Raw genomic sequence first — 15,444 nt, 5'->3', positions numbered from 1 at the left:
CCAGAAAGTCTTTTGATCTGATGCCACCCAGAGAAGGACAAACCCCAATTATCTTTGGTAGATTGCTCCAGTGGTTATTCACTGTTACCCATAAACAAGTGAGCTACATTTCAATTTGAATTAGTCTGGCCTCAACTTCTCACTATTGATTGTTTTTGGTATTTTGGGGAATAGAAGACTGAGAAATAATTTTTTCTGCAGAAAAAAAAAAACCAACCTTTCTCTCTGTTACAAACAAGTATTCTTGTATACACTTACTGTATGTGTACTATGTTAGTATGGCTATTTCTCCACCCAGATACAAAGTCATAAAGCCAATTCTCTGTCACCTTGTAAATAAAGTAAACAAACTCAGTCCTTTAAAATTTTTGTGATGCATCGGTTTTTCTAACCCTGTGCCAGACTATGCATCTGACCACGTGTAATATTTTTCAACACTCAGTTATAGATCTGGACATCAGAGCTCTATAAACTATTTGAATAACATTCCCTCCAGTACTGTACACGATGGGAGGCAGTGCCTTCCTCATTGCTCCCTCTGCATTGTTCAAGGACATCATCTGCCCTTTTGCCACAGCCTGGCAAAACTAGGTGTTCACACTGACTGTATGCCCACTATAATCCTTTGAACAGTGACTGTCACACTGTAATAGATGAAATGCTTTACAAAAGCTCTGTAAGTCTATCCAGCTCCCTTTATTGGTCTGTTTTTGTAACCCCATTAAAGAATGAAACCTGGTTTGTTTGATGGAATTTGCTTTCCATAAGATAATGTGGAACAGCTTTACTTCATTCCTATCCTTCAAGTAATTATCTGTAGAAACCTATCTTTATTTTTTCGTGATGTAGCCTAAGACAGATCTCATACTGATCTATGTTTCCCCAAGTGACTCAGCTTCTAACTTTTTAATATTGGCACACAAACAGTCCCCTTGCTGTCTCCTGTGACACTTTATTTTGTCCTGCCCCCAGTACACTGGAATTTTTTAACAGTTAATGTTAGTGAGACAGAGGTCTCAGCCAACTCTTTAAGAACTCTTGGGTGCAATTTATTCAGACTTAACTAACTTGATACCAGTTAGAATTTACTCTTCGTAGAGGCTGCCTTGTAACCTCCTTGGTTACTGCACACTGCAACCTACTTCATCACCCTCTCATGGCAAGACTACCTCATCCTGCTTGCTTCCGAATACAGAAAGAGAACATTTATTGGACACATATGCCTTCACTTCTTTATCAAGAAACATAAACCTCTTTGCCTAATAAGGGACTTAACCCATTGTTAAGACTGACTTTGTTACTAGTATAATGTTCAAATCCTTTCTTATTATCCTTAACCTTACTAAAAAGTCTGACTTTTATATGCTGTACCTTTATTGGGAAACTATTGCAGTGTACCATCTTTATGGGGAAGCTATTGCAATGTACCTACAACTTTGTCCTGATAACAACTTAAGTTCATACCTCCATTCATGGCATCAATCCGTATTTTAATCTGGTTGGGTCCGGTCAGCAAATTTCTGATCGCATTGAAGTCAAAGATACTTCGAAGGAGATTGAGGTAGATATCCACAGAATCCACAATTTCCACTAGAAAAATTAGGTAGAAAAAAATGGCTACAGTTCACGCATGGGAAAATATCTCTTTCAGCACACTCCCACCAGCCATGCAGCTCAACTAAAATCAGAGCGTGCAACCTCTACATAATATGGATTTGATCTGAAGCCCATAGAGGCAAAGTCAAAGACTTCCACTGATGTCAGTGTGGCTACCATCAAGCTTTAAGCCTTGCAAAGATCAACAGTTTTGCCTGCTAAAGGACTGCAGAGATAATGTAAGTTGACAGTTCCTATTTCACTGAAAACATTCATGAGAGTACATCATATCAAAGTAAGCTCTTTATTTATCATTCACTACATCACTGAACAGGTTTATTGTCAGAGGATGGAAGATGTCCATGCTGACTTGAAGCCACACATTCTATTCTTCTATCTGACAGCAGTATCTGTCTGCATCATTCCATCAGGAGAGACATACAGCCTATTCTTCTCGGTTTTGGCACCTGGAATATCTGTCTCCAGTTTGTTGTCAATCTACCACTATAGTTTTGCATTTTAGATCTCACTGATTTGGGTAAGTTAGGCTCAGATACAACATCTGTCTTTTGCTAAGGTCTTGCTAATTTGAATTCTAAATTCATAAAAGCAGAGAGCTACAATTTTTCTAGTTCTTTTGGATGTAAAACATTAAACTAAAACAAATTCATGAAAGTGAGTCTGTCATAATGAAAGCAGTTACCAAGCAACTGTCAAAAGCCATGCTTCTCAGTCATCGTGGAATGTATTACTTTTCCTGATGAAATTAAAAAGCTTATGTTATACAAATATCTTTTTATCTGGTTAAATGAGTATCTTGAAATATTTTAGTTACAAGTTAAATTATTACTTAGAACATCAGCCAGTTTTCCTCAGAAACACTGACCTCACCCTAATGCTCTTCTTTAAGATAACATGAAAATGACACAGACATTTTTTGAGCCTGAGAAAAACACTTAGAATAGGTTGTGATGATACACTTAAATGGAGAAACAAAAAAAAAGGTTCTCAAGGCTGAAAAACAACCTGTAAAACCTATGTGAAAATGAGCTAATTCTATGGTATATGTTGAAAGTCTCAAGGATTCACCAAAATTACATTACTGCATATCTTCTATGCCCTGCTCCTAACAATGTTTAAGTAGGCTCTAAGCTGCACACATCTGAACAAATGCCTCAGCTTCAGTGGAGCTGCTCACACACATTAAGATAAAGTACATATAGGATTAAAGTTTAAAAATTATTTTAGCTCCTGCCAAATCCAACTGGTTTACTCTCAGTTGCTTCAACACCTCTGTAGCTTTGATTTACAGGATTTAGTTCATACAACGGAAAAAGCAGAAGTTTTAAATACATCAGATAGTATCTTAAAATACTTCTTAAATTATTTTCATTCTTTCTGCACTTTCATTCTGCGTTCAGACCTGTGTAAACGATACTTATTCATGCACTTGTAAGCCAATTACATTGCTTTAGTAGGGATTCCTGGCAGCTCTACTGTCCCAGGACAATGTGTTCTGGGAAAAGATGACTAGGAAATTATTTTCCTTAGAAAAACATTCAGACAAATTGCAATTATTTTTAATCTGTTTTTATAGTACCTGTAGGGAGAGGGGATGTCTCATTTTCATTTAGAAAAATACAATTTGGAGAGATTAAAAAGTTGAAAAAGCAAAATTGAAAACTGTGGCAATCACATGATTCCAGAGTGGTCCTAGAGCTGAATCTTCTTTGCTTTTTGTTTGCCTAAAAAGCCAAATATGTTCTTTGCAATCAAAAAAAAAAATCATAATTTAAGGATTTTTTAATCAAAAACTTTATTTATCAAAATGTACTTTGTCTCAAAATACAATGTTCTGGTGGAAAATAAACTGGCTTTAATTCTACAACATCACGAATGAGGAAGAATTCTTGAAGCCACACAGAGTTTTACAGTATTTGAAATACTGTCTGGACCCCTTCCTTTGCTTTTGACTCCTTCATGACAAAATGGCTGTGTTAGCTCTTTTTATATCAAGTCTAGGCATAAAAGCACTCACATGCTTAAAATTAAACACGTGCTTAAGCACTCCCTTTACATTTGGAGTCACTGGATGTATAGTGCCTTACACATCCCACAACTTTTCAGAAAGAGCAAAGAATGAATAAACTGAGACTCTCATGAACTCTTTTGTCAATTAGACATCCGTTAGCAAACCATTCCTAGTCCAAAAATGTTTGTATTTGGTGTTTAACTACTAGCAAGCCTAAGCACATATATTTGGCAAAGGTATTTGGCTAAATGATGAGACAATGCACTTCAAGTCTGTAACTCAGTTTCCTTATGTGCAAAACAAATGCAACACCTACCTATACTGCCTAATATTTTGCAAACTTGTAGTAAGGCATTTTGAAGAATTAAAAGTTCTGTTTAAATAACTACCCATTATCATTCTGCAGGAATTCTAATATTCAGAATCAATGGACGTAGCATGCATAAAAGCACACACTGATACCTCGGAAAGGTTTGAATTTGTTCTCCAGATCAAATTCTTGTCTTCCTAGGCGTGATAAATCAACTTTGAGATCGGGACAAATGGCATATTCCTCCAAGGTTTTGCTGATTTGATAGATTTTATCTGAAACCATATCTGGAGCAGGTCCTATAACAAAAAAAAATGTGGTGGGTCATTTTTTTTTTTTAAATGAAGGTTCCCTATTTAAAAAGTGAGTGCTATAGCAAACATTTTTCTGAATATATTGGAGTTATTAAGGAATAAACCCAAACAAAGAACTATAGTAAATAAGGTCTCTCCTTTCAGTGTAACACAGGTCTAAAACATTTTTTTAAGAAACAAAACATGGAAGTACAGTGCATTACTTGCAACATTTTGATTCACATGGAGTATTTAAATGAATCACTACCCAAAGCAGAGGGGATGAGGGAACCAAAAAACCCACAGCCATCTTTCTTTGGGTTTATTGCTCAAAGACTGCCATTTTTCACTCTACACAGAATCTCAATATACATATTAAAGGAAAACCTGTCCTTCAGCAGCAGTTTCTGGTGTTTCATAGATAGGGCTTTCTGCAAATGCACACTTGTGAAGGTGAAATAGCTTTGTGTTTCACATTATTTCATTAGACATAATTATCATTTTAAAAAGTCTTACCAGTTTGACAGTGGTTTTGCCTTGCAGTTTTCCTCCAACGGCTTAATGAAATGTATCTTTGTCAGAATTCAAAATACTTTAATTGCTTAACAAGCAATTATAACCTGGAACAGTTATGTCATTCAGAAACAGAAATCACATCTCACTTGTGCATGACTTTTATTGCCAAATCCTGAAGATCGGCTCTATTTTTGAAGATTTACTGTCAATCAAATAAAAGTTGCAGGCCTGATGCAAAAATTACCAGATGAGCTATGCCATATGTGGTGCAAGAGTTGAGTCTCAGTTACAACAAAAGTCTTTTCTGGCTTATCTGATTCTTCATTGCTTGCATTAAAGCCACACTTCCACTCTGAAAAATTACTTCCTTTATTCTCTTTTACGTACTCTCTCTCCTAATCCAAGGCCTCTGTCTTTTCAGTGCTAACTTCCCACTCCTCTAGCAATGCTGCTATATTCAGTGCAGCTTTGCCACGTAAATTACTGTGTTACATCTCAGATGCAGTGTACCAGATGGTCCAAGGCAATACGATAAGCAACAGTCACTTAACTCTTCATTTGGCTTAGAAAATGACTTCTTATTCATCGAATCCAAACCCATCCAACGGGTGAGGACAGGTTTCATTAGCTCCAGATCATCCTTGTATTGTCTACTGATATTTCCAGCTAAGGAGATCTCACAGTGTCGCTCTGCATTCTCTCCTACAGGTACAGAAACAAACCGCTTCTGCCTGACCTGGATCTGCAAAACAGACTGAATGAGAATGCAGTGCAACAACCGCCTTCCCTAGGAGCTTGTCATGCTGCCTAACCATTCTCTTGGTTCAAAAGCCTTGCCTAATACTTAACCCACATTTTCTCAGCTGCAACTTAAACCAACTACTTTTCATTATTGGGTAGTCCCTGCTGATTATCGTAACTAATTGAACCTTGTGACCTGCGCTTGAGGAGTGTTTCATATTTAAAGCTTAATAGCCTGTTTTAATTTTCTTTAAAAAGGCAAAGTACACTAAAAAGAATGCCCCACCAACTGTTACTCATTTATCAAACAGATTTTAGGTGTACACAGTGTTTTAAAGTTTATAGAGTGCTAATGCATCTAATGGTTTGGCTCTGGTATGTTTGTGCTGTGACCCTGGCTTTCTCACTGCCTGACCTTACACAGTCCCTTTAATCTCTCTGGGATTCAAGCCTATTCTGTTTATAAAATCACACTGCTTTAACCACGCACGTTTTTCAATTAAATGAGGTACAAGGGAGAAGCACCCCCTTCTCCAGTTCTCCCACTTTTAAAATAGGGGAGGAAACATTATTTTAAGAGCTCTTTCAGTTTTTTCAGATGGAAAGCACTCTACATATGTGCAGTATACAAGGTGTCAGCAATCGTCACCGAGATGTTTTATGTGTATACACAGATCTATAACATAAAACATACACAATGTATAACATACCTACATGTGTTAGCTTGCCCATTTTGGAATACGAGACATTAGCTATATACGCAAATTCCACTATTCAACAGAGGAACTGCAATAGTTAAAATGGTACAACCCTCTCCCTGGGTAAGAGCAGTTATTTCCTGGGTAAACATGAGAAATGCTTTCTTCCATACAAGACAATGAGTTACACTGCTTACAGCACTTCTGAAATTACATGCTTTAAAGTAAATGCCAAGACAAGCAACACAGAAATATAAGCAAAACAGAGCTCCCTCATAGGCATCTTTATAAAAGGATCAGAACTGTTACAATAACCTGGCAGACTACATAAAATGCTATAAAAATGGGATGGCAAACCTCTTGTTTATAGAAATCTTACAGATACCACAAGGACTTCAGTGAACATTTAATGCTTATTGTACAGGCCGATGTAAACAAATACAGTCCTACTATTGAAAAAAAAAAAAAAGACAGATGCATATCTTCTTCACAGTTTTAACAGAATAAATGAAAAGCACACAGGTAAGGTCAGCTAGTTATCCTTGTCAGCATATTTTCATCACACCAATACGCAGTGCTGTAATGTGTTATTAAAAAAAAAAACCTACCTCCATTAGCAACCTCAAACTTGACTCCAAACTCTCCTCCAGGTCCCCCAGGACTGTGGCTAGCTGTTAGGATAATTCCACCAGCTGCTTTGATCTTCCGGATGATACATGAAACAGCAGGTGTGGATAAAATACCATTCTGTCCAATAACCAGTCTGCCGATCTGGGTGGAAAAGGAAGTTGAAATACTCTGAATGGTTCTAAACTTTTGAAAATTAATAAACAAACACGTGCACACACATATAGGCATATGTGTATAGGATAGAAATTGTAAAGTCCTAGTACAGAACCTATTCTTTTGCAGAGAAACACACGTACATGAGTTGGTTCCATGGTAATCTGGAGAGCTGACAAAAAATATTGTATCCCAGCACATTTAAACCCAGTGGCCTGTATACTGACAGTAAAGCAAGAGCACAGCCATGGTAGTGATTTGCAAAGCTCCCAAGCATAGCACTGGGCTATGATCCCGCTACCAAACCTTTCCAGGTATCCCCATGAACGAACAAATCCCCTCAAATATCAATATAGTTTAGGGCTGACTGTGTGGATGCAGTTTGCAGGGCTGGGGCTTTAACTAGCGTAAAAGAGAAGAGCAAGCAAACTGTCTTTCATGGAGTGGCCTTTCAGTGTAATCACAAATATCACTACATGCGAAGACCTGTAGTCTCTGCAAGCCACATCTCTATTACCACAACACCCCTGGACGTCCTGCCCCATAGACAGCACTGCTCCTCCTCCAGCCATCGGTGACTCCTTGGCTATTCCAGATGAAGAGGGTGTGTTTCCCAGGGCACAGCTGAGCAGGGGAAGTTCCCACCATTCTTAAAGTAAAAAAAGCTTTCAGGTGGTGTTATTAAATACTGACTCAATGTGTTTGGTATTATGTGCAGTTCCACTGCAAGGTTCCAATTTCAAAACCTTGCCTTCATCCCCTACACAGTTACTACAGTTTCAGCTCAACACAAATAATCTAGGAGCCAACCAAAAATGTATTTACAAAGAAATATGAAAAGGTTCCAGTTCTTGGGAAACAGGCAGATACAAAAAAAGGAGGGGAGAAGGGGAGGTTAGTGTCACAGATGAGAACTGAGGCAGCTGCATATGGACCTTAAAAGGATATTGCCGAAGTTTGGGGTTTTTTAATATCCTCACTTTTAAAAAAACCCACAACCAAACAAACAAAAAAACCACCCACCACTACTGAGCAGTAGTTTGGGAAGGGGGTGGGAGGGAGAGACGGAGAGAGGGAGAGGTAGAATCCTTCCCGCTCCCCATCTAAAAGCAGACGGGGAGTTCAACCTCAGATTTCCTTCTCTAGTTTGAGGGAGATTTGATAGCTCTACTGTCTGTGTGGCAAAGCAGCAGCGCAGGAGGTGCTGCCTCCTTTCTATAAAGAGCCGTTCCTTCATATACAGATGACCACCTTCTGGGTCCAGCATTGTGTGAGGCCCTTAATGGTGCGGTTCCAAATAATTTCAGAAAAGCAGAGGATTAATAGATGATTTATTTAGCCTGTTTTTGTGAACTATTTTAATAAAAAATAAAGATTTCTACATTGAAATGATCAGCTTCTAAAGTAAGCACAAGTTACTTTTTGCTAACCCTCACAAAGCAGGAGCTGTGGTTAGCCATTTCTCTTTCACTGAGAATTAAAAGATCTGCTTTCAAATTTAAAAAAAAATGCGCAGAACAATGCATTCTATTAACTGAGATTTCCACCTCAAGATTTGGTGATAGGATGATTGTTTTTCTACCTGGTTCTCTTTTCACAGTTTTTGCAGATAATTTTGAAGCCTATGGATTGTTGCTAGAAAACAGGAAAGCTATCAAAATTGTAAGTAAAACTGTAAGTATCCTTGTTGATTGTCTGCAAATCAGCAGAATCCACATTTTCTATTTCAACAGATTATTTTAAAGCAGCGCTTCCACTGACATGGCCAGTTGGTGAGGGTGGAGTGTATACATGGTTAACACATACACCACACAGCTGAAGCTCATTTCTGCTCGCTTCAGTGGTGTTGAACAATTTTACTTCCTATTTAAGCCTAGCCACACAGTTTCATTAACCTAAAACTGAATGATTAAGAGCACTACCGTCTTCCTTCTTATAGAACCTGATGCCGACTATAACATAAATACCTTTGATCATTTGTGGAACAAAACATACCAGCGAATACAGTTTTCCTTGAAGAACAGATTAAATGTTATGCTTGTGTACTGTGACAGCATTTACTTGAGAGACTCTGTATCGCTTTTTGACTTTATGTCTCTCCTGCCTTCCCACTCTTGCTTTTCCCTAAAAGTAAAACTAAGCAGTAATTAACAGCATGTATATTTGTAAAACTCTCAATTTATCATAATTTACAGACCTTAGGAGCAACAATAAAGGTATATTTCCTCCACTCCTAGCTCCAAGCCAAGAGAAGCGGCTGATTAAATGTTACTTCACTGATTACAGAACAAAATTGGTATCTCTCTTACTGATCAGACTTTTTCACATTTATGTAGTATTCTTCCCATCCTTTAAAACTCTTGTAAATCTCCAAATGCTACATTTACATTTTATTTATTCAACTGTTTTCAATACTAAAGTACTTCAAAAATATTTTCTATACAGCCCTACTTGTTGCCACAGAAATGTAATTCCTATATTGCGGAACGAGGAAGACTCTTTTTTTTTTTTTTTTTTTTTTCTTTTTTTAAAGCAGAAGCGTTTCCAGTTGTTGTGGGCTGACAACTGACAGACACAGTTTTACCTCAGAAAATCCATAGGGTAAAACTCCATCCATCAGGACAGGCACTGAAATCACCAGAAGCTCTAGCACGTGCTTTGACACACTTTTAAGAGTCAAGCTCAAGAAAGAAAACTTTCCATTAGCCACATAATTTACTGTTTTATTTAAACCAGTGCCATGCAAATAATTTGAAAGAGAAATAGAGATTTTTTCCAAATTGTTCTGAATTTGAGTGTGTCCTTTTATGGCTTCTTTTCAGTCCATGAAGCAGCTTTTGGACAACATGCCATGTCTTGGTAGACTGTTCTATTTATGCTGTCGTTTAATCACTATTGCCAATTGTACTGAAGCATTAGAAAAAACACAGGACACTCGGAAACAGACTTCAACAAACTCTCCTCCAGTCTGTACAACAGTCTACCCACGTACCTTTATTATGGAAATAAAAGCATGACGAAAATAAATACTGAAAACGTTTGTTTTTAATATTGTCTCTCCCTTTTCTAAACTATGAAGCATGTAGAAAGCTAGAGCAATGACTCAGTCTTCCAAATACAGCTGGCAGAAATGGGTGCCAGCTCTTAAAACAGTATTGTGTATGGGTAAGCAAAAGGAAGATGACAGGAATTACATTTTGCAAAATGCTTGAAAACAACAACACTGAATCTATCTTGAAGTACTCAAGTATAAATGCATTTGTACTTGCATACAGGCTTATCATGAGCATATATTCTCTGTACTTCTAAATCTAAACTAGTGAGGTTTAGATTTTTGCCTTCATGCACACTGAAACTGTTTTTTTAAAGTAAGTAGAATACTCAGATTATTCAGGATGCACAAATTACCTGGCACTCTCTCTTCACCATATTTTCATTTTTTTCCTGTTCAACAGATGTTGCACAAACCAGTTTTCCCATTTTTCTGGACACCAAATATTAATACGAACAGGATTAATTTGCTTTGCCTTCAGCATTTGTCATAAGGCTATTATTTCTATACTACTTAGAAATATTATTTATTATACTAATCTCTATACTATAGAAATACTGCAATATTTAGTATTCTAAATTAAGGATGTTGAAAGTGAAGTTACATGAATGATACACATATATTTTATTTGCAGTGACTACTGCAAAGAGCTTCATCTTATGTGAAGGTCTTCAGTGCGTTTACAAAACTCCCTGAGGACAGTGAAGACCCTAGAAGTGTACACATGCTACCAATCTTCCTCTGCTCTCTTCATTTTGGTGGCAAGAATGCACAACCTCACCCTCTCTTGGCGCAGAAGCTGTTCATTTTGCCTCTGAACCGAACACTAAACTGCCATTTAATTAATTTTAAGAAACAAACACTCAGATTTACAGACTTCTTGCAATCTGGGCTAAAACAGTAACCAAATAATGTCCATGTACTGACTCACAATTGAAGTTCCAGCAATATCCTTCTGAAAATCTTGGACAGTTTCATAGCATGGGAAGATTATCTTTGGAATTCGAAAACTTGCATGGCTACGAGATCACAGGCATGTCATGTCTCTTCTAATACTGTGCCCCTACGCCACATTCTATTTTGTCACTCTGCTTTTAGTAGCAACAGCAGAAACAAAGACCATGACCCTCAGCAAACTGTTACAGCTGAAAGAATAGTCACCCTAACAAGTACTTGACAAGAACATTTTTATGCAATATTACCACTTGCAGCTGTGCATTTTCAGACGATTCAGTTGATTATCATGGAGTCACTTAATGCTTTTTTTTATTATTTTTCCCAGTAATCTCTCACATGCCTCAGTCAATTAAACTTGAAAGAACATGATGCAAGCAGATTATATCCCGGACAGCACGGGGCTCTGCCTTCCTATCTTTTACTCTAGTATCCTGAAGATGACTGAGCACCACACTCAACGTAGAAGCAAATACATCAATCATACAGGTCTGGGGAGGAAGGGCAAGATCCGCATGGAAGACCACGGAAAATAAAACCAACACGGTAATATAAAGAAGACAACTGGAAAACTCTCTGCCATCTCAAAGTTCTACAGCACTCCTAGCAATACTCCCTGATCTCTCTAGGATGCTGCTATGACTTTCCATATTCAGAGTATGATCATCAGCTTCTTATCTGCCACTGAGACTCATACACAGCAGCTTCTCATTTAAACCCATTCTAAATTTTGCATCAAAAATGAGATGCCCATCCAGTTGACGGGTCTAATGGAATACTTGCATTTAATTTGTAGTGGAACTGTATTATACACGATGGAGCCTTTTACCTCGGTTATTCCAGACGTTGAGGTACAAGGACACTACTCCTGACAGGACACAGGTGAAAAGGGAAATAGAGCCTCAGACACTCTCCTACCACCCCACATTGCAAAACTGCTTGTTGCAACCCAGAATGGTGCAGGACCTCTGCACGGCTTTCCTCACACTCCGCCACCCTCCCATGACAGGCAGTCCCTCACGCAAACGTGTTTGCTGCAGCCCCAGCTGTGTGACCCACCGAAGGGTGGCTCTGGTTGGCCACCTCCAGCTCTGAACGGAGAGATGTGGTGGAGCACGCGCTGAGGACAGCTGCAGAGCACGGACCAGCCTGTAGCTATTGCCACCCGTGGAAGCCTATGCGGGCTACAGCTGTGAGGTGCGTACCTGCAACCCCAAGCTGGAGGGCACGAGCCAGAGGGGCTGGAGATGAGAAGGCGGCAGGGCAAGCACTGGCAGCTGACCGGGCAGGGGGCCTCATCTCATTCCTTGTACTGGGGCCTATGCCAACTGTGCTAGGCTGTTAACGCAGGGGGAATGCGGGGTGAGTCACCAAATTAGAACAAGGGGAACCTAGCAACTCTAAAGGGCAATACATTTACAGTTGATAATAGAAAATCCCTTTTATTTTTGTACTCAGCAGGCACAATTAAACATAACACTCAGTATGGGTCTTCCAGGAAGGAGATTCAAGTTCAGTTTATCAGCACTGCGTGGCTGTCCCTCTCCTGGCACTCTGGGGTGGTTAAAGTTTTTGAATGCAACTCCAAGGCTTCCACACATTTCATCCGATCCTGCCTACACCAGCTCACTTCTTTCCTTGTGATACTGGCTACATGCCTTCTAATGACATTAACCTCATCCAAAGGGAGAGACCTTTGCCCTCAGGAGTACTCCCTTCCTCTCCCCCTACTTACATAGCACAGCACTAAACAATGCCGTCAGGGAGGTTCAAGATATTTTCCCAGCAGATGTATTTTAACAGCCAAAGATTAAAACATACAAACAGTATTCACTAAGTAAATGTGAGGCTTGCGCATTTACAGTGTGCTTGAGAGAAACAGGGGTGAGGGTGAGCAGGATGAGGATGGTAGAGAGGGGATGGAGCATCAGCACATGGAAATGGGAAGCCTTTTCAGTATCAGCAGCACCCCACCAGCTGGCCTGCTGAATTTGTGAGGACTGTGTCATTAATAAGAGTATCATGCTTGAATTCAGATATTTGTGGGAACTGCGAGCAGAAAAGCTTGGGTTTTGGCTTCAGAAAACACTAGGGAGAAACTGTGTTTCCAAGAAACTTGCAGTAACTTAAGAAAGGGGAAGCACTACTACAGCAAGGTGCCAGAAACATGTCAAAGTGGAAATCTCCTGAGGTCAAAAAGACCTGATCTTCAGGGGAAACAGAGCAAAATGGGGAACGTGACAGAAGCAGCAGAAAGGAGGCAAGCTGACAGGAAAAATCAGTCAGGAAAGAGTGCTAAATACAGCATAACCTGGCTGACAAGCCCCTGGTCTTCTAAACCCTAAACTTCTTGTCTTCCTCAGCACCTCAGTCCTTGTGGTCACCTTGTGGCTGTAACCCACTCTGTAGCTCCCACCAGTGTGCAAGGGCAGGCAAGGACCTCAGCCTCAGCAGGGCAGCGCTTGTTGCAAGGCTCTTGCTTTAGCTGTTGCTGCACTTTATCCCGCCTGGTCAACAGGTACAATTCCGGCGGCAAGGCTTTCTCCACCGAGCCACATTGGGGAAGGGGCTAGGGAGCAGCACTCCTCCGGGCCCTGTCCTACCTTCCTCGCAATGCCCCACACACCAGCCCGCTCCTGTTGCTCTGCGCTCGCTCCCTGCACGCTCGCTGCCCACCGCTGCGGACGAAACACCACCGCACGACCCTCACCAGTGTCCCCAACTTCGCCAGTGTCCCCCCGACAGCCCGCCTCACACCCTGGGACCACACAAGCCCTGGCCTCTACCAAGCCCCAGCGCGAAGGGTGAGTTTGCAAAAGCTTGCCAGTGCGTAACACAGCCGGTCTCTCTGAAACCTCAGGTATCGCTCAGCGTCTGCTTCGTAGTATCAGTGTGGTGAGAACGTGCTTTAGAAATAAATTTAAAATACTCATTATTTATACCAGGCTGGGTAATCCATATAGCTTGTACATGACAATAAATCAGCAGGGGAAATTCAGACACATATGGAGATTCGTTTCAAAGTTAAAAGATCTCCTGGTTACAAAACTGGACTGCATTTAAAGAATGGGGCTTTTGAAAAAAAAAAAAAACTAAGAAAAAGTAAATGCACTCCAAAAAAAACCCCTATAAAATTATACCACTTCTTCTGCCTGATCTGGAGAACCAATTTAGCCGTCATAACAAGAGACAGCGGCTTCAACTCTGCTTTGAAGTAGAAACTTCAAGCCTACATTAGCTGGTACTTCCAGCTTTCTGTACATACACACCGACACATGAACATGCACGTATCTATCAGAAGACATCAGCTTTCTTCCCGAGATCTTTCCTATTTTCAAAACTGCACAGGAAAAGCTGTAACGCGTCTGATCGCAGAGGTATTTGCCACTGTGGTCTTCTTGCATTTCGTAATTTGTTTGCAAGTGAGCAGTAGAGAAGAATGACTATTATTTTAAGACGCAGCCAAAATGCTGCATTCCTCTTGCTTCAAGAACACCGTTTTCCTTGGATATTTTTAAAGGATCCTGAGCAGCAGATACCCGCCTGATACCTTCGTTTCCCACACGCTTATTTTTAATTCTGCTACATTTTCTCCTGCAGAGTCAACCGTGTTCTTCAGCTCCCACTCCTGCCTCGGTCTAAAATAAGGTGTGAGAGAGCGCGGCGTGGCCAGCAGTCTCCCGAGGCCATGGCGACCACCTCCGTTACCGGCGGATAGAGGCAGCCCCGCCACAGCCCAGCGGCACAGCCTGAAGGACGGAGGAGCGGGCACCGGCCGCGCAGAAGCCTGAAACGCAGCCGGACGCCACCTTCGCCTTCTTTCCCCCGGCACCTGCGGCGCTAGGCGGGCCGCGGCAGGGGAGCGCTCTGCCCCGCTCCGCCGGCCGGCCCCGCGCCTCCGGGCCGCAGGCAGCAGCCGGCGCGGGCGGGCCGCGGACGCCGCTGCCAGGAGGCGAGGGGGCGGCGGCCCGAGGCGGGCCGGGGGCGCCGGCGGGGCGCGGCGGGCGGCGGGGAGGCCGCCGGCGGGACGGCGTGAGGGCGGCGGGGAGGGTGAGGGGGCCCGCTTACCCCGTTGGCCGCGGCCATCTGGACGACGATCTCGATGGCCGTCTTGCTGAAGTACCGGCCGTCGCTGCCCACCACCATGGTGCAGCCCTGGCGGTCGCGGAGGTCGACGGAGGAGAGGAGGCTCTGCACGAAGTTGGGCAGGTAGTTGCGCTGGCTCTCGAAGAGCCCCGTGGGCCGCCGCAGCCCCCCGCCGCCCGTCGGCCGCTGGTCCTCGTAGGGCGCCGTCGGCACCGTCAGCACCGGGATGGGGGTCCGCTCCATGGCGGCGGGCCCGCTGCCGCCCGCCCGGCTGTGGCTCCGCTGGGGAGCGGCCGCCCCTCACGCAGGCTGCCTGCCCGGCGGCGGCGAGCGGGGAGGCGGTTCCCTGCCGCGGGCTGGCGCGGGGTCGGCCTCCCCTCACG

General features: G+C 41.9%; 1 protein-coding gene across 1 annotated transcript in view; it reads right to left on the bottom strand.

Annotated features, from left to right (window-relative positions):
* PGM5 (phosphoglucomutase 5) overlaps window positions 1–15,444 on the bottom strand; it is a 75,514-nt gene extending 60,070 nt beyond the window's left edge. The window contains exons 1-4 of the mRNA XM_087741611.1: window positions 15,044–15,444; window positions 6,795–6,957; window positions 4,091–4,237; window positions 1,465–1,590 (exon numbers count right to left, since the gene is read on the bottom strand). Of these exons, the coding sequence (XP_087597737.1) occupies window positions 1,465–1,590; window positions 4,091–4,237; window positions 6,795–6,957; window positions 15,044–15,304 (697 nt within the window). The 5' untranslated portion in view covers window positions 15,305–15,444. The remainder of the gene's footprint in view (window positions 1–1,464; window positions 1,591–4,090; window positions 4,238–6,794; window positions 6,958–15,043) is intronic.

This window comes from Nipponia nippon, unplaced genomic scaffold (assembly GCF_047370975.1).
Source record: "Nipponia nippon isolate SJK-2023a ecotype South Korea unplaced genomic scaffold, ASM4737097v1 scaffold_8, whole genome shotgun sequence".
Taxonomy (NCBI): Eukaryota; Metazoa; Chordata; class Aves; order Pelecaniformes; family Threskiornithidae; genus Nipponia; species Nipponia nippon.
The sequence above is the reverse complement of the archived record's forward strand: the minus strand, read 5'-3'. Positions and strand labels throughout refer to the sequence as shown.